The sequence below is a fragment of the Corvus hawaiiensis genome, chromosome 10 (assembly GCF_020740725.1).
Source record: "Corvus hawaiiensis isolate bCorHaw1 chromosome 10, bCorHaw1.pri.cur, whole genome shotgun sequence".
Classification (NCBI taxonomy): domain Eukaryota; kingdom Metazoa; phylum Chordata; class Aves; order Passeriformes; family Corvidae; genus Corvus; species Corvus hawaiiensis.
This window is the reverse complement of record NC_063222.1, coordinates 21,677,148-21,695,927: the sequence shown is the minus strand read 5'-3', so window position 1 is coordinate 21,695,927 and position 18,780 is coordinate 21,677,148. Positions and strand designations below refer to the sequence as shown.

General features: G+C 41.1%; 1 protein-coding gene across 4 annotated transcripts; it reads left to right on the top strand.

Moving 5' to 3' along the window:
- Nucleotides 1-10,935: 10,935 nt before the first annotated feature.
- ZNF639 (zinc finger protein 639) lies at nt 10,936-18,566 on the top strand. Of its 4 annotated transcripts, none has more exons than XM_048314115.1 (6): nt 10,936-10,994; nt 12,016-12,118; nt 12,496-12,572; nt 13,111-13,206; nt 14,027-14,167; nt 14,439-18,566. In XM_048314115.1, the coding sequence occupies exons 3-6, from the start codon at nt 12,515-12,517 to the stop codon at nt 15,584-15,586; spliced, it is 1,443 nt and encodes a 480-aa protein (XP_048170072.1). In that variant the 5' UTR covers nt 10,936-10,994; nt 12,016-12,118; nt 12,496-12,514; the 3' UTR covers nt 15,587-18,566. The 4 variants fall into 4 exon arrangements, with proteins under 4 accessions (XP_048170072.1, XP_048170071.1, XP_048170073.1 ...); XM_048314114.1 differs by lacking the exon at nt 10,936-10,994 and adding an exon at nt 11,131-11,456; XM_048314116.1 differs by lacking the exon at nt 10,936-10,994 and adding an exon at nt 11,131-11,456 and having other exon boundaries at nt 11,983-12,118.
- The last annotated feature ends 214 nt before the right edge of the window (nt 18,567-18,780 follow it).

Below are 18,780 nucleotides of genomic sequence, written 5' to 3'. Positions count from 1 at the left end.
GCCAGCAGTGCCTTGCAGCCAGGAGGGCCAGCCCTGTCCTGGGGGCATCAGGCACAGCATCGACAGCCAGGCAAGGGAGGGCATTGTCCCGCTCTGCTCTGCACTGGGGCGGTCTCACCTTGAATATTGTGGGCAGTTTTGGGTGCCACAATATTAAAAAAAAATCAGCTATTAGAGAGTGTCCAAAGGAGGGCCACAAGGATGGTGAAGGGTCTGGAGGGGAAGCCGTATGAGGAGCAGCTGAGGTCACTTGGTCTGCTCAGCCTGGAGGAGACTGAGGTCAGACCTCATTGGGGTCTGCAGCTTCCTCATGAGGGGAAGTGGAGGGGCAGGTACCGATCTCTTCTTTCTGGTGACCGGTGACAGGATTTGAGGGAATGGCATGGAGCTGAGTCAGGGGAGGTTTAGTTGGATATCAGGAAAAGGTTCTTAAAAGGTTCTTCACCCAGAGGGTGGTTGGCACTGAACAAGCTCCCAGGGAAGTGGTCACAGCCCCAAGCCTGTGAACAGAGTTCAAGGATTGTTTGGACAAGGCTCTCAGGCACATGGTGAGATTCTTGGGGTGTCCTGTGCAGGGCCAGGAGTTGGACTCTGTGATCCTTGTGGGTCCCTTCCAACTCAGCATATTCTATGATTTGATGATTCATGTTATGCCTTAAGCTCAAAAAGGTAAACTTGGAAGAATGTTTCCTTTTCTCATTTGATAGGATAAATTAGAAGGAAAGAGAAAATAGCACTAGCATGAACGTAAGAGTCCATCATGTATTACCTTAGATCTGGTACAGCAGGTAGACACTATGCTGGATTGTGAAGAGTGGAAAGAGAATTCAAGTGATAGCAAATACTTAATAGCAGCATAGTTTAAAGGGAAGGAGTTTGAAGCTCAAATATCTAAAAACAATAGTGAAAGGACAGTGCCTTTTAAATGTGCTCGGAGGCATTAACATTTGCGGGGTTTGGGTGACCCTTCGATTTCTGGGTCCGTCATCTGCGCAGTTTCTGAAAGCAGTAGGAAATAGGCCCATTCAGTATGGTGTTTCTTCTGCTCAGCATTTCTAGGGATGCAATTCATACTTTCACAAAGAAACTCCCTATCATCCCCAAAAACTGACTAACCTGGAAATTGAATGGTCAGAATTGGGTTTAGTGCAACAGAGAGCTGTAGTGTTCATCTTAGGTTTGCTTTAATCTAACTTGAACTGAATAGATTTTTTTCATACATGTTTTCCAGAACCTAAAGAAAGGTGAGTTATTAAAATTATTGAAAGATTATTTTTTTATAAAGGCTATTTATATAATAGGAACTATTATTAATATATATTCTTTATTTACATGATTTGTCCAATATTAACTCTCTTAATTTTGCAACCCAGTTCTATCTGTCCAAGACTCCCATTTTCATTAACGTCACTGAAGGTGACCAGCCATACTCCTAGGACCAAATTCAGCCCTAGTGAAAGAGGACACAAGTACCAGTGAAGTTGTGGAGATATACCCACTAGAGCCAGAGGTGAACTTGGCCTAAGTCTCTAAAAATATTTTGGGAATCACTCTTCACATTACTTAAGTGATATGCTGGCTATTCCAAGAACGCTCATTTAAACCCTCAAAATTTGGGTCTACTATTTCTCCTCTTTCTTCCTCCTTTGGAAGTGGTTGTTGAATCCAGTAAGATAGACCAGAAATAGCAATTTAGATTTTCAATATGATCAATAATTAGCAGTTCAAGAGACAGATATGTTGGCTAGCTCAAAGCATGTGGAGTTACCAAACATTTTATAGCTTTGTCTGTTTTGTGCGTGTGTGTAATATATATTTGTAAATCTAGTTGTTGTCCTTTAACACGATTACAATGTGTGCAATCAATGAAATTGGCACCAGGTTTTGAGACTGTTCAGAGTACTGAGGATTTCAGATTGCCCTTATGCATAACTTCAGGTAGGACTGTTTTTCTAATTCTTAAACAGGTTTAAGTTAGTAAAGCCCGTAATAGTTCTCCAGATGATGTTCACCTTAACATTTTAAACTTGCTAGATTGGCAGCACTTGAATTCCAAAGGTTTGGGGCTTTTGGGGGTTCAGCTTGTTCACTTGCAAACATGCACCGAGGTGCCACTCAGAAAGTGCAATACCACGTGTAATATAAAATATGCTGACAGTTGGTGTTAGATTAGAGTATAAGCATATAAATAAACTGTACTTCGTGCAGGCTGTACTGATGAGGTAATGAGTGGTTGGCTTCATTTAGCAAATTGTAATATATTAAAAATGTGCAATCAATTACGTTATGAAAGACTTTGGGGATTGTAAAGCCAAGGTTTTGGTGTTTCAAGACACTTTTAAAGTCAGGATCCTGCAGCTGATTACTGCATGCATGGATACTTGATGTTGTGGGGGGAAACCTGGTTTTGTGAACACTACAGAAGCTCCAAGAATAGTATGGGAAATGTGAAGTTTTATTTCCTTAGTTCTATGAAATATTTTGGAGTGGTCCAACAGACTTCCCATTGCTCTTTTTATTGACTGTTACATATTTCTTTTTGTTCATATGAATATTTTAACTCCTGCTAAGCTTGGTTGTACTTTCTAGAGAAAAGTTACCCTTGTATCTATTACTTTGCAGTCAACACACGCTGATGGTTTAGCTCTTAAAATGGGTTAGTTTCAGTTTAAGTTTAGATCACAAAATCTGAAACCCTGTTGGCTATAATTCTTAATTTAACTGAGTAAAACTGTTGCACAAACATCACATTAGGTGCTATATTATCCATATTTATCTGGTGTTGAAACAATGCTTTACCTCATTTATCCAAGAAATGGTCAGCCCTTTCCAGCCTGGGTGAAAAGATCAACTCAAATTTATTGGATGTTATGATCCCAAATTTGTTTGTACTTTGTCCCTTCCTAGCCCTTCTGTAAATATGAGTATAAATGTCTTTCACTTCAAGCACAGTGTTCTGCACCCTTTTTGCCCAGACAGACATATGAGGAATCGGGCTCTGTTTCCAGAATTTACTGCAATGAAATGTTGTGCATAAGCTGTAGAAGTTATTATGAGAATCAAATACTAAAAGAAACGTCAGAGTGGTACAGGCATAATACAGTTTGGGGTAATTGTAGCCTTTAAAAAAATTTTTTTTAAAGTAGGAGAAGCTCCTGGGCTTTAAGCAGTTCTTTGCATAACCAGGATGGGCATTTGAAAAACATTCTGCCAGTGTTTCACAAAAAACAAAAATCCTTTTCTCAGCTTCAAAGCGTTGAACCCTAATTACTGCATCCTGTCACGGCAGTTCTGCGCTGATGTAACTTCACTGAGGATAGAGGAGGTACTGTTTGCTTCCCCTGTTGGAAATGAGAGGATGTCATCTGCTCTCTGTATGAGAAAGAAGATTTGCTTACAGACCATGAGAGCACTTGTAACTGAGTCCTAGATTTTTACAGAAGTAGCTTGGAATTTGGCTTATTTTTAACTATTCCCAGTTCACGGAGATTTGAAAATAATTTGGGAATTTGGGAATCAGCTGCACAAAACACTAAAGTAGTTTATTTTGAGCTTGAATTGAATCTGGACACCTTGCTCCTGCAGAACTTCTTGTAAGACTGCCAGAGCAAGGAGCCCAGGACTCAGCCATGTGTTTTATCACAAAGCATTAAGAAATGGTGTTTTGGTGAAATAAAATTTAAAACCAGTAACTTTTTCAACTGTGAAACTGTGTTGGATTTAATGACAGAACAGGCTGCTGCTGCTGCTGCTTAGTTTTACTTAGAATTACATTCATTGCTTTCCTAAAGGTAGCAGAAAAAGTACCTGTACTGACTTTATATATGCATACTTCTCTGTCTGAAAGGGTGCATTAGTAGTTTCTTCATAGGTGAAACAGACTTTCAGTGTAAGTTTTAAAAATTTTTTAAGAAAGGCTTTTAAATAAAACCAAAATTGTAAGTGGTTTGACATCTTGTGGAAAAGATAAGAACCTGCATATTAAGGACAATATAGAAATTACCAGGTTTGTAAGAACTTTGTATGTGATGACCCTGCTGTTGGTGGTTTGGTGAGTTGTTTGTGGGTTTTTATGCCAACTTTCCTTTTTCTGTAAAGTATTAAATGCCCTTCAGTGGTCAGTAGCCCATGCTTGTTGACAATTTGAAGGTATTGTCTTTGCTTTGTCATTATATAACTGGCATGTTCAAACGTCTGTTCTTAACAGTAATTATGAATTCCTCCTGTTTTGCATGTCTGTACAGGTTGCAGACCTGGGCTGGACCCATTCAAAAAACAAGTATCAGAAAAGCCACTTGAAATTATTATTTTCGTTGATGTCTTTGACATCTTGAAAATACTTCAAGTTAATGAAAATGGTGTGGTATTACAGAAAGAATTGTAACTTGCTGCTTCTAGGATTTTTTTTTTTTAACTTCTTTCTCCTGTTTTAGTTTTACTTGAATGGATGAACCACACTTGTTTTTTAAAAACATTATATAGCTGTGGATGTTGTTGCAGATTGTTGAATCCCAATTTAATTTTGCAATACATGTTTCATACAAATAATGAATTTGCATCTTTTTATTTTGTGCTGGAAGTTGTCTCAGTTTAGGTAAGGCTCTGTCTGTGCAAAATGATGTGTAGCTCACCACCCCTACAGCTGGTGTTGGGGTTGAGGTTTTTTTCAACTCTTTGTTGAGTTTTACTTTCTTTTTACATCTGTGTTAATGAAGGGAAGCCAACTGGAAACTGGCTATAGAAGTTCTCTATTTGCATACACTAACCAGACCTAGAGGTGCTTTGCTCTTTGAGAAATTCTGATTTCACTTTATGCTGATACAGCACTAACTTCATCAGAATTGCTCTGGATTCATGAGAGTATATGAAATCAGAATTAGGCTATATGTATATCAAAGTTCCAGATTATTTATTCCTATGATTCAGTATGAAAGGCTCTCATAAGGAGAGGAATGTTTACTAGCAGCCCAGTTAAACACTTAATAATTTTACTTTGAAATAGTCTTTATTAACAAAGTAGCCTTTTCAGCTCTCCAAAAGTACAGTAATCTTGTCTACAGTTTGTTTCATTCTTGAGACTTCCAATACTTTGTTGCTTGCTAGCTTAAATGTTTCCTCTTCCTACTCTTTTGTAGCGTACAGACTTGTTGAACCCACACTCAGGAAAAATCCTTGTTCTTCATTTGCCATACAGTGTTCTGGACTTCTGAGCTTTATGGGATAGACTGAAAAGTCTGAGGTCTTGCTGTGTTAGTGCTCCTGACTCTAGGCCAGAGGTGAATCCCTCTCTCTCTTCTCTTCTCTCTCCAACACCTCTCTGGGACATGCCCAGAGCAAAAGAACATCATCAAATATTTGTAAGAGAAGATCAACTGAAGCAATGTTCTGCCTGTACTTTGAAGTTACTGTCCCCCCGGTTTGTGTGTGTTTTAAGTGTCCTTACTGTCACTTCTGTATGTGATGCCATATTCCTGCAGCAGAAGGAAAGCAAAAAATACACTATTCTGTCTTGATTCTTCTTGAAATTCTGGTGCCTGGTTCCCAGTAGTTATTAAACAGCTTCAGGAGCCATTCAGTTCAGTGTAACTGCATCCATTTTGTTAGGCTCCTGTTCCTGTTGCAGTAATAAAATTAATCACAGCTAAACCTGACTTAATTGTATTGCTGAAGTTACTGAAAGCCTAATTCAGGCAGAAGCTGTTTCTTTCAAGAGTCTTTATGTCTGTTGTAGTTAATTCTTATGAGCCAAAATATGGATATTCGTAGTTGGAATCTCATTCTGCCTTGTTTCTTTAACTATTTTATATCTGTTTTGAGGCTTTATTAATAGTGTTCTATATCCTGAATTATCAACTGCCCCAGGCTGTCCAAAGCTGTCTTACTGTTTCATTTGGGGCTGGGAAAAGAAAAGGAATAGATTAATCTTCTTGTCTTACAGCAGCTGTGTTCCAAATTCTTTTCTCTTGTGAAGATAAATGTATAATTCATTATCTGGGAGTATCATCCTTTCTCTTTGCCCCCTTGCACCTCTTCAAGTTTTAACTGTGAATATCCACTACACTATCAAAATCTACTTCCCTGGTGGAGAAAAGGGCTTTAAATATATATGGCTGCAGTCTGATGTCCTGGATTCTTGGGTTTGAAATTTTGTTAAGTGGTGTTGTCATTGTAAATGGCAACACAACTGCAGAATTTTCACAGAACCATTGGGGCTGGCGAAGACCTTTGGAGATCATTTAGCCCAGACACCCTGTTCTAAGCAGGGTCAGCAACAGAACAGGATGCCCAGGACATTGTCCAGCTGGGTTTCGAGTCTGTCTGAGAAAGAGGAATCCACAGTCAATTTTTTTTTTTTTTGGTAATGTTTATATGAAATATCTTCTATTTCATTGCCTGATGTCCTTTCAGTGGGCAGCACTGAGAAAAGCCTTGCCTGTCTTTATTCCTCCCTATCAAGTATTTATGTACATTGACCACATGCCCGCTGGGCTTTCTCTTTGACCAGGATAACAATCCCAGCTCTCTGAGCCTCCTCTCCTATCCATCACCTTTATAGCCCTTCATGGACCTATTCCAGTACCTCCACGTCAGGTTTGTACTGGGAACCCCAGTGCTCCAGGCGTGGCCTCACCAGTGCTGAGCAGAGGGGCAGGGTGAAGACTCACCTCCCTTGACCTGCTCTTCCTAAGGCAGCCCAGGATCCTGTTGGTATTTTGGGGAAATAGAGCCCAGGAGGGTGTCAGTTCCCGAGGCCTCTGTGTAGCTTCATTGAAGCTGGGAGCAGCTACTGTCTGCATCAAAGGGAGAGTATAAACACCCACCAGTGCTTCAAATGTCTTTCAAAAATGAGACAATTACCTTTGAAATAACCACTACTGGGGCAGGGGGGGATGTTGCCATATGTGTGTCATTCTGTGATAAAGGTCTGTGGTAAAGTAGGTAGAAAGCAAGACATTTTTAGTCATAATGGGCCAAAAAGTATTTAAGATGCAGCAAGATGCATGTGTTGTCATACTGAGAATAGTCTTGCAGTACTTTAAATAAAAAAAACACACAACCCCTTTTTTAACCCTTCTGCTGTGCTACTCAAGTAACAAAAGTTTGACCTATGATACTTATTGTAGTTCATGTTCATGGGAAACTGTAAAAAGTCTGCTTTTTATTTATCTTCGCGGTCTGTATCATGCTGTTTATTAAAAAAAAAATACTTTTGTTTGGTTTTTATCATACTTTTGAGTGTTAATGTATATACTAACTAAATTAAAATGATATGGTTGGTACACTTGTGAATTCTGAAGTGAGAATTTAAGGAATATTCAGTCTTGGGGTGATTTGGTGTTGCAGCTCTGCCTTCATAAAAAGCTAGAAGAAAGGAGATGGAAATCACATACCTCAGTTAGTTTGTGGGGAACAGAAATAGAATTGCATTATTTATGGGTGAAAAGTCCAAGATGCATGTGGCATTTGTTCTTGTAAGCACTGATCCTCAAAATAAGTAATTTTATTTTAGTTTTAGACGTGGGCTGTAAAAAGCTGTGACAAGAGAGATGATGTTATTGAAGAGTTTCAGCTGGATGGTTTACAGTCCCTGCTAAATCAATCTGGTTTTGAAAAATATGCTTTCATTACCAAAATTATGTTTTAAAAAAACAAACAAACAAGGTTATATTTTTGTATCTAATAATAATTTTGAAAGAGTGACAAACATATTTGGGGAAATTACTCACTGGCAGTATAAGAGCATGAGGCTGCAAAGGAATTTCTTCTTTGGACATGTTGGCCTACTTTGGACTCCAGTTATTAACAAACTGGGAGGGATTTGAGTTCTCTTGCTGGGGATTTCACTTTTTTTTGGGAGTGATGAAGCAAGTGTCAGGGTTTTTAATCAGGCTCCTTCAAAGCACTTTCGTCCCCAGTCAGCTCTGAACTTTGTACACTGGTCAGTTCTGTTTCAGGTCACACTGCCCAGCTTTGAGAAGGGCTGTGTTCCAGCAGGTGCTCAGTCTGTGCTGGATCAACTCCGTAATAAAAGATGGGAATCATCGTCCTTATACTGAAGCTTCAGCAGAGCTGTGGCCTGAAAAGTATGGCTAGGGGTTTGGAAGTAGCTACTTCAATAACCTGAACTAACAGGTTAAACTTGTGTTTATTATACATAAGGTGAGTTTTACCTTTCCTAATAACTATGAAACGGCTGTGAGTGGCTACAACTGTGTGTTAATCGCACAGGGTGGTTCAGGAAAAGGTGATCATCAGCTCTTGTTCAAATACAGATTTTAGACTTTACTGCCATTTAGTGCCAGGGTGTGATTTTTGTGGTAGTTCTAAGTCTAAACATGAAAAATTACCAGAAAATTTGCAAAAATAATGCTGGTGAAACAGAAGAAAGATTTGCAATGTGGGCAGTTTGCTTTAGCGTGGGAATCTCACTGAGCCCTCCTGATTTTATGCTCAGAAGTCAGTCTGTTTTCCAGCCTGCCTTGGAAAGACTCGATCTAGTCTGAACCCATGTAAAAAAAGAGCAAAGAACCTGATTCTGGACAAGATATCTCAGGCAACCTCCTACATGTCCTTTTAAACACTAAAGAATCTGCCTCTAGTGAAGGTTATCCTCATGAGCTATGCTAACTGCTTTCATTGTAGAAAGCGTTTACTCCATACTTATTTTGGTCAGGATACATCCCCACTAATTGAAATGAGCACCATCAATGTTGCCCATTTAAACAAGAATGTGGATATCGCATGGGCTTTTCTGTATTTCCAGCTGGAGTCTGTTCTGAGTGATTAAAACCTCACCCAGAGCTGTCTCAACATCCCAAGCACATGGTGGTTTAGAAAACAAGACTCATTTAGGCTTTTCTGTCTAAAGCATTGATAGCTCTGTTTGATGCGTGTGCCTTTGAACTGGATCTGCAGCTTCAAAGGGGATCCTCCTCAGATGTTTTTCTTTCACTTAAAGCCTTGTCTTTTTATCTGACAATAAGTGGTGTTGGGCTGTGCTGCTTTGGGTGGAGAATAAATCACTCAAAAGGTACAGAAGTTGATTTGGTCCGTCTGAGTTTGCTTCACAAGCAGGAGTGAATTCAAAGCAAAAGCTTGGGCTTGGGTTTGGCTTTTTTCCCTCTCCCTTGGCAAAGTGTGGATTTTTACGTTCTCATCACTGCCCTCCGCTGGGAACTGGGGAAAGTGCTTTTCTGGAACACTTGCATGGACAACATTTTGGTGAATAGAGGGAGAAGTACGTGGTTATCCACGCATTTGGATGGCTGTAGCCAATTTATGAGAGCTTTAACACAAGCCGTCCTGGGGAAACCTCAGCAACCATGGCTGGAATAAAAAGCAGAGAACAAAATGAACTGGGAGACCAGGGTCTTGTTTGATTGGTAACTCAGCGCAGAAGATCATAGACATACATTTAATTTCTGAGGGCTCAGCAGTGTGCCAGCAAAAGGACCTTTAGTTCTGTTTTGCTTCTTACCACCAAAACTCCTGTGTGATCACAGGATGAAGCTCTTTCCATCTGGCTCTAAGCAAATCACATTACCCTAAAGGCATGTTTCCAGCCGCAGGACAAAGGCTAAAGGTAGGATTTTATTGACAGAGTAAGCCCAGTTTCATCTGTCGGCTAATGATTAAAACTAAGGCCAGAAAAAGAATCTCTTTTTTTACTAATCAGTGGAGCAACACCATTAGGGATATTGTGGGTTCTCTGCTAATTCAAAACTTTTTCTTAGAACTAGGTAAATTCAGGCTAAGCCAGACCAAAATAATTCACTGAATGAAACGCTTAGCAAAATTCATATGCCGTTTTAAGTCATGGAAATAAGGGACTGTAGTTGCCTCCCTCATGTCTTCAAAGTTAATGAGGAATTTTTCAAAATAGTAAGATGCTGTTTGAAATGTTCTGCTTTGTGAACCAATACAACGTGGTGCTTTTTCCTGTGGCATGATAAAAAGTGAAGATGAAATCAGCAAAAAGAGATATGATTATAAATTTGGAAAAGGGAGAGTCACTTATTTTAATTTTCAAACCCTTATTTATACATGCATATTTCACAGAATCATGGAATTGTTCGTTTTTGAAGGGGCCTCTGCAGATCATCCAGTCCAAGTCATGGTCACCTGGAGCAGGTAACACAGGAACACGTCCAGGTGGGTTTGGAATGTCTCCAGAGAGGGAGAATCCATGACCTCCCTGGGCAGCTGTTCAGTGCTCTGCCACCCTCAGTGTGAAGTTTTTCCTCGTGTTGAGGTGAAACTTATTGTGTTTTAGTTTATGGTCATTGTTTCTTTTGCTGTTGCTGGGAACCACCAAAAGGAGTCTGGCACCATCTTCTGGCCCCTGCCTTTGAAATATTAGTGTGCATTGATAAGATCCCCTGTCAGTCTTCTCTGTTCCAGACTAACCAGGCCCAGTCCCACTGTCTCTCCTCACAAGAGATGCTTCAGACCCCTCCTCACTTTGTGCCTCCACTGGACCCTCTCCAATAGCTCCTTGTCTTGTATGTATATATTTCTTTCTTGTACTGTATATATTGATAATACACTTTATATTGATTCTCCTATACAGTAGCTGTAAGGGACAGCTTCTACATTGGCACAAAAAGTAAAGTTGAGCTTTATGAGGTTCCAGCTTCGACATCACCCTCTCATTTGTGTAAAATCTGACCATCTGTGCGTTGACACTGCTCTGAAGCCGGCTTACATGCTGCCAGCTGCCTTACAGCCCCTGGACGAGGCCTGTAGATGAAAACGTGCGCGGTGCTGCCGGTATCGGGTACGGATGAAATGTAGATTAAAGGTTTATTTAGGCCCCCTCGCCGTTGCTGTGGCGACGGGCGGGGTGCGGAGGCGGCCGTGGCCGGCAGGGGGCGCTGCGGGCGGCGGCCGCTCGCCCCTTTCCCGCCCCTTGCCCGCCGGGCCCGGGCTGAGCGGGGCGGGCGGAGCGGCCGCGCCGGGCCCCGGAGCAGCGGAGCGGCGCTGGCGGCCGGCAGGTGAGTCCCGGCGGCGGCGCCCGGGGAGCCGCGGGACGGGAGCCGCCCCTGCCCCGACCCCGCCAGAGAGGTGAGCTGTGACTCACGGCCTGCCCCGCGGCTCTCCCGGTGCGGCCACGGGCCGGGCCCTCTCCCGCCGCCCAGCGGGGTCGCGGCCTCGCCCCTGCCCGCGGTCCGCGGCTGCCGCCGGGGCGGAACGGTGCCTTTGCCGCGCTCCCGTCAGAGGCTTCCCGTGCGGCCTCCGCGCAGGCCGCGCCGCCCCGGGGCCGATCGGGATCCCGATTCTCGGGGCCCAGATCCCGCTTTTCAGGGCCAGGGAGAGCCGCTGGGATAGAACAACCTGCCTTGCTGCCCCGCGGCCCGATCCGTGGAGAAAAGGTTGAGCTTTTCAAGTGCGTTACCTGGAGTGAGACTTGAGGTGTCAGTGCTCTGTAGGTTCTTCGCTTGCAATCACAGAAAACGGTGAGGGTACTGATCCTTCTAGCTCATGATGTAATGTTAAAATCAATGATTTTTCCGTCCCTTGAAATAAAATTATAGTTCAGAAAAATATTTAATCTCAGGAGAACACAGTTGATTTGATCAGGGCCCCTTTTTTCCCCCTCCTTTCACCTCTGGGGCATGGCACTGACTGCAGAAGATCCTGGGCCCGCAAGTGCTCTTCAATTATGGCAACCCACATCACATTCCTTGTTTGCAGCCTTTTCTTCTTCAAGACTGTTTGTCCCATATATAGCTCAAGTGTTTTTGTTTTGTTTCCAGATATTTTTGTGCTCTCAGGAGCTGCCAAGTGCAGTGAAAGCCAACTAGCCTGAGACAAAAGAAAAAGAAATACACCCATGCATCCACCTTACTAATTTTGATGCTCTAAACCGAAATTAATATCAACTTCTTATGTTGCTTTCTAGCTTCAATTTCCATAGATTCTTCTTTGCAGTACTTGTATCACTTGTATCCGATTCTGTGTTTTTTCTATTTTGTGCTAAAGTTTTAAGTGGTTTAAAGTGCTGTCACTCCATAGGTGAAAATCTTCTTGAGCTGATGCAGTTACTACGTTTTGAAGCTGTACAGCCATCAGCTTCTTAGCTGCTCTGCTCCTGATACTGAAGAGTCTAGGATTTTTGGTAAGAAAGCATGACTGTGTTAGTATTTTAAACACTAAAACTTGTTTCTGAAGGGCTCTGCCTCAGAATGTCCTGTCTCTGACAAAAAGGGTGCGGGAGAACAGGCTTGTATATGACCCTGGAGTTCTGACTTGGCTGTCTTTATGGTGAACCTTCTTTTGCTCCAGGGCAGGAATGCAAAACTGGACTTGAGCAGTTGTGTGCACTTAGTGGGTTCTTAACTGTATCAAAATGGGCTGGGGGGCAAGAAGGGGGACTAGGAAAAAACTTTTGTATTTGATATGCAGGTTTTCAAAATGCTTGTATTGTTCCATAAGGTCCTGAAAGATAAACCAGATTCCAACAAGTCTTAATTCTTTAATATTTTTACTTTATAGTTCATTGAGACTGTTCAAAATGAACGAACATCCTAAAAAGAGGAAAAGGAAGACTCTGCATCCTTCTCGTTACTCAGGTCAGTCTAGAGCTTGAGTTATGTACACTTTAGTAAGTTAATCTTTTTTCTCAGAATAATAACTTTACAAGAAGGGACCACATGTGCCAATACATGGAAAAGCAGTGACATAAAGGGTGGGATAAGAAATCTTGGCTCGAATGGGCAGCACCCACTCTGCAGGCTCCCTTGCTAGGCCACTTTTAGCCAATGCACCTGAACAGTTTGTTCTGTCCTCCCTGCACATGGAAGAACTGGCTGAAGCTGCAAATGAAGGTGATTCTGCTTCCACAGAGGAGAGAAATTCTGTAAAAGTTGGGATGGGGGTAGACAGAAGTGTTCAGCACTGAATGGACGATGCACTTGTCAATGTCCTCAGTGGGAGCGGAGACCTGATACTCCGAACATCAGGGCACCAGCTAGAAGGTGTAAATCACAACAGGAATGCTCCCAAAACAACAAGCAGAAATGTGAAAAGAATTTTGATGAACATGAAATATGTCTGTAGCTACACCAAGACATTAGTATATAAACTTTTTTTGTTGATATTTTGGTTTAGATTCTTCAGGTGCAAGCAGATACATAGACAACAGTGGAATTTTTTCTGACCACTGCTATAGTGTCTGTTCCATGAGACAGCCAGATATGAACAGAGGTAAGACTATGTTTTGGGGTCTTGTTCTGCAATTCTTTAATGTGTCATGTTCCTATTCATAGAAGGAAACATATAGAGGGTGATTTCTGAGCATCCTTGTGATCTGATGGGCCTTAGACTGGTGGAAGGTTGTTTCAGTTATTACAATTGAAATACAGTTTTCAAAGTAGAAACAATGACAACAAAAAGATCCTTCAATTTTACATCTATAATGGTGATTAAACGACTTCAAATAGTCACTGCCTAGGTAACAAAGTTGATGAGTTCAGATGGAAATTACCAGCAGTTGCATTGAATTGTACTTGTACCTGGGAAAACAAAATGCCTTTTTATAAAACATCCAATAGTGGGTGGAAAGTTAGCAAAGCAAATGTGATGGTGGATTTTTAGTCTTATTTATTTTTCTTTTCACTTTAATAACTTCACCAACAAGTCTGCAGAAGTCTTAGAAAGTATAATATTTTTAAATGCACTGTCCAGAAATATTGAAGAATATTTTTTTAAGTTGTGTCTTTTAAATGTAACATTTCATTTAAGGATTTTAAGTTTTTTTCAGTATAATCAGCTGACTATTTTCTGCTGAAATCTTAAAGACAGAGTTGCTACTTTTTGAATTCTTTTGTTTTCCTATGCATGTATGAAAATAATTTTTAAGAATTTATTGTTACTTTTTTTAAATGTAGGTTATGACGTGCTTAGTATATAAAGATAAATTTATGCAAGTAGAATAAATAAATAGTAAGTAAGATCTATGACTAAATCAGAGAAATCAGGATCATGGACAAATGATGACAAGGAACTGCTTCCCTTCCCCTTGCAGGTAGATTCCACAGTCCTGTGCAGAGCCTGGACACAGATGATGATGGGAGTCCGGTGCATGCCGGGAGCTCTCACTGGAGCGGGGCACATTCAAATGCTGGGATGCACTGTACAGACTCTAAAAAGAAGGATAAAGGTAAAGGTCAGTGTGTTTGCAGCTCAGGGGCTGGGAGGTTGGACAGCACAGCTGCTGCTGGCTTTTCGTGTAATTTCCTTGCTTCGATAGAAGAGGTGAAGGATTTATAGTTTCTGGTATTGCTTTGTTAGCTGAAAATACAGCATAGTCTGGCAGGGGAAAAATAACTGGTTTTTGCATTTGAAAGCTGCTGCAGCCGACTGAAAAGTTAAAAATCGGCCCAGGTGTTTTGTAGTGTTTTTTTTTAAAACCTTCTATGCTGTATTTCCTCCTGCAGATAAAGGTACTAACAATGGAATGTGCAGAGACTTATGTGACTCACCTATATTCAGTGACAGCCCCACAGAAGAAGAGAAACCTCTAGATATCCAAACTGTAGAAATTTCTACAACAGAAGTGAATGCTGTAGAAGTTCACGATATAGAAACACAGACTGTGTCACCTGAGAAGCTGGAAGCTGAGGACCTGGAGGAAATCCCTCTGGAGACCTGTAAAATCTTTGAGAAGAACCAGGCTTTGAATATCACAGCTCAACAGAAATGGCCCTTGCTGAGAGCCAACAGCAGCGGCTTGTACAAGTGTGAGCTCTGTGAGTTCAACAGCAAGTACTTCTCTGATCTAAAGCAGCACATGATCCTGAAGCATAAGACATGTACAGACACTCACGTCTGTAAAGTTTGCAAAGAAAGCTTCTCCAGCAAAGTGCAGCTCATTGAACACGTCAAACTACACGAGGAGGATCCATACATCTGTAAATACTGCGATTACAAAACGGTGATTTTTGAGAATCTGAGTCAGCACATAGCAGACACTCACTTCAACGACCACCTTTACTGGTGTGAGCAGTGTGATGTGCAGTTCTCCTCCAGCAGTGAGCTGTACCTGCACTTCCAGGAGCACAGCTGTGACGAGCAGTACCTGTGTCAGTTCTGTGAGCATGAGACAAACGACCCTGAGGATCTGCACAGCCACGTGGTCAACGAGCACGCGTGCCGGCTCATCGAGCTGAGCGACAGCTACAACAACAAGGAGCGTGGCCAGTACAGCCTCATCAACAAAATCAGTTTTGACAAATGCAAAAACTTCTTTGTGTGCCAGGTGTGCGGCTTTAGGAGCAGGCTGCATACAAATGTCAACAGGCACGTAGCTATTGAGCACACCAAAATATTCCCTCATGTTTGTGATGACTGTGGGAAGGGATTTTCAGGTATGTTGGAATATTGCAAGCACTTAAGCTCTCATTTATCTGAAGGGATTTACTTGTGTCAATACTGTGAATATTCAACGGGACAGATTGAAGACCTTAAAACTCATTTGGATTTCAGGCATTCAGCAGATTTGCCTCATAAATGTACTGATTGTTTAATGAGGTTTGGGAATGAAAAAGATCTTTTAAGTCATCTTCAGATACATGAGACAGTGTGATTGCTTTCTTTCCCTATAATCAATTTGTTAGAAATGGAATTAATTTCTAGTCACTGGAATGTGATATTAAATACAATTTTAACAGCAATTGTACATTTCTAATGTTTTCATCTTTATATCAGCATAGCATGTGTAGCGCTTGGTGGTGTGAACTTCCTTGTCTAGGGGTTTCAGTAGGAATAATCACATTTTCAGTGTGATTATTTTCAGATTTTGGGGGGAGGGGCAGTGGGAGTAATTGCATGTTGTGATACCAGTTCTGATGGTCATCCCGCTCTTTTTTGTCTAGTGTACAGGACCAGCTCTCTTGAGTTTAAAAAGGCACAAAAACAAAGCAAATATCTAATTGCATGCTTAAATAACCCAATACTGGTCTCAGTTCCACATCCAGCTCATGTTACCCTCTGGCAGCAGGTCGTTGCACTGGTGTTTAGCAATAGCACTAGCCTGCCAAAGATAAGGGTGTTCCAAAAATTCCCAGGCATGGACATCTCCAAATTCACATACCAGCCTTCATTTCCCACCTCATGCTCCTGATAAGCTTTTTAAATTGTCCTGTTTTTCTCTTGGGGTACCTTTCTGACCTTATTGTTCACTTTGTTCCAAGTTTAAATCCCATCTGTGGGACTGTCCAACACATGTACAACATACTCTTCCACACATGTACTACATGACTCCCACATGATACTCACTTTATTTACCTTCAGTTCTTGTCTTTTAATGCACTGAGGAGACACTCATTGCTTGGATTTAGATTGGATCATGCTCTAAAGAGTAATTGCAAAATGAATTTGTAGTGATCCTGCTGAGAATGTACAAAATTAATTTCTTACATAAAATCCTAATTTATATCTCACTGATATTATGTATGTCACCAACCTTTGACTAGAGCAAACCTCTAGTATCCTATATTATTGTAATAATTCTGTATATTTATAATTAGCTTTCCACCACTAGTAACTTGAGGAATGTTCTTTTAACTCTGTAAATTTTAAACTTTTATATACAGGCTTAAAACACCACAGTACATTACAAAATTTTTACTAATGACTCTGAAATTATTTCACACATTTGCTTATATTATATATAGCACTGTCCTGCCATTGGAATCATTGGAAGTGAATTTTTACAGTTCATTATGTAGCTCTTATTTCCAAGCGGATACTTGGACAGAGAAAAACAAGAGTGGGGTCACTTCGATTATGCTAGATACCATGGTGAAAATACCCATAAATTGCTGGTGGAGTTTACATTTCTTTGTGCATTGATTGTAAATTTGTAATGTAAGATTGTCTAGTGCAAGGTTTATATAGAGATAATTAATGTATCAAACATTTCTTGATCAGTGAGATTTGCTGTTATCAGCTTCAAGGCATGCAAGGGTCTTTGGATTTGAATCTTAAAGCTAAGGATAAAACTCGGCTGAATGTTACCAATTGATGGAAGTTCTGATTTCCAGAGAAGTATTTCTGGAAAGAGTATGAACCCATTAGTGTATATTTTGTTGTAGAAGGCAAGACCATTTCTGTCACTTTGAAATGCTGATGTACTACTAAATCTTGTGTTTTGTCGTTGAAAAGGACAACCTGAGGGTGTCCTGCTGTATTTTATTAGTCCCTTGTACAGTATCTGTGGTAGAATTCCTGATTTCCTATTTTGAACCCAATCATCCTGGCTGGCTTTAAATGGTAGCAATAATACAGTTAACAAAACACTAAGATGAATTATTTTATATATGGAAAGTTAATTTTGTTCATATATCTGAAAGGGGGAATGCTGGTTCTCTGAAAACTCTGCTCCTGCTGATGGGTGGAATGGCACAGCTGAGCTCTGGAGAGAAAGCTGCTCCAGGAGACAGTGACAAGAAGTGGAAAAAGGCATTTAAAAAAGGCCCAAAATAAATAAGGGGGCTTAAGAAGTGTGTATATTTGTGTAGACCAGCATTGTGTCCCCTGCAGGAAAGGTGGTGTCCTGTGCCAGCACAGAGCCCTGTGACACCACAAACTTGCTTGTTGACATGAATAACTTCACGGCTTAGACGTCTGAGTTATTTCTAATCTCTAAACTGGGAATCAAAACAATACCCCACAGGAATGTTGTGAAGCCAAATCATTCCAAACTAAAATGCAGTGTCTAAACAGGAAATGTATCCAAGGTTGTTTTAAGTTGGATTTTATAAATGAGGGACTAATGTTAGTATTTTCTTTTTAATATCTATCAGGGAGTAAATGGAAGTGTACAGGAGTAGCATATCTCATTTTAAAATTTTAAAAGGGAACACAAGTACACTGCTGGCTTCCATATGAATCTGCATGTTAAAGCAAGAAAGTTACTAAGTAGTAGGAAAACTAGATAATGAGTCTGCCTAGAATCTGGACGGCTGAAAGGCATGGCTGAGCATGCCAAGGACAGCGTGGTGTTCCCAGCAAAGGGAAGACTTTTGGGTTATTTGTGTGAAGCGCGTAAGTGGAAGGTGAGTGCTCTGACCTGAGCGCAGCTGCTCTGGTACTGCCACACATCTGCCACCCTGGAGCCTGAGCAGCTCCTCTCGGGCTGGAATGGCAGAAGCAGACTGTAGGAACCAGGATTGTGCCAGTATTTATTATTTTTCTCCAAAGCAGTTAAGTATCAAATTCTGGTTGTTCACTGGTACCTGCAAGGTTCAGCTGTTTCAGGAACAGCATTCCAAGCAGAAGCTGTGCGAAATCATGAGATTGGCTTTGGTAGTGTCTTGTACTTGTGAGAAATGTGTATTTGATTCTTTGCTTTTCAGACATTTGAACCCTTAGTTTCCATGTGTAACTCGAATTTAGGGGTATTTTCCAACCTTAACAAATCTCTTGTGTGTCAGATGCCTGGCACATGTTTCTTATTGAGAAAAAGAACTTTTTTTATGTGAAAGATTGTTGACTTGAAAACAAAGTTTACATCTCATAAATTCATGCAAGATCTTAAAATACAGTGGATTAGTAATCCTCAACGTGTTCTCGAGAATGCTGTTGTCGCCGACTTTCACTGTTCTAATTTCCTAATGCTCCTGTATCAAATGCATGAGGTATCAGTGCGCTTTAACTCCTGAGAGTCCCCAGCGCTGTCACTTTGGCAGACTTTGGTGAGACCGCGGTGCTGTGGATGAAGCCCTGGATGATGAAGCCCTGGATGATGAAGCCCTGGATGATGAAGCCCTGGATGAT

What these genes read in the sequence shown, in the direction of transcription:
- ZNF639 (XM_048314115.1), top strand. Translation starts at nt 12,515, where the DNA reads ATGAACGAACATCCTAAAAAGAGGAAAAGGAAGACTCTGCATCCTTCT. An exon ending in GCATCCTTCTCGTTACTCAG is followed by an intron (nt 12,573 to 13,110) that starts GTCAGTCTAGAG and finishes ATTTTGGTTTAG; the next exon opens with ATTCTTCAGGTGCAAGCAGA. An exon ending in ACAGCCAGATATGAACAGAG is followed by an intron (nt 13,207 to 14,026) that starts GTAAGACTATGT and finishes TTCCCCTTGCAG; the next exon opens with GTAGATTCCACAGTCCTGTG.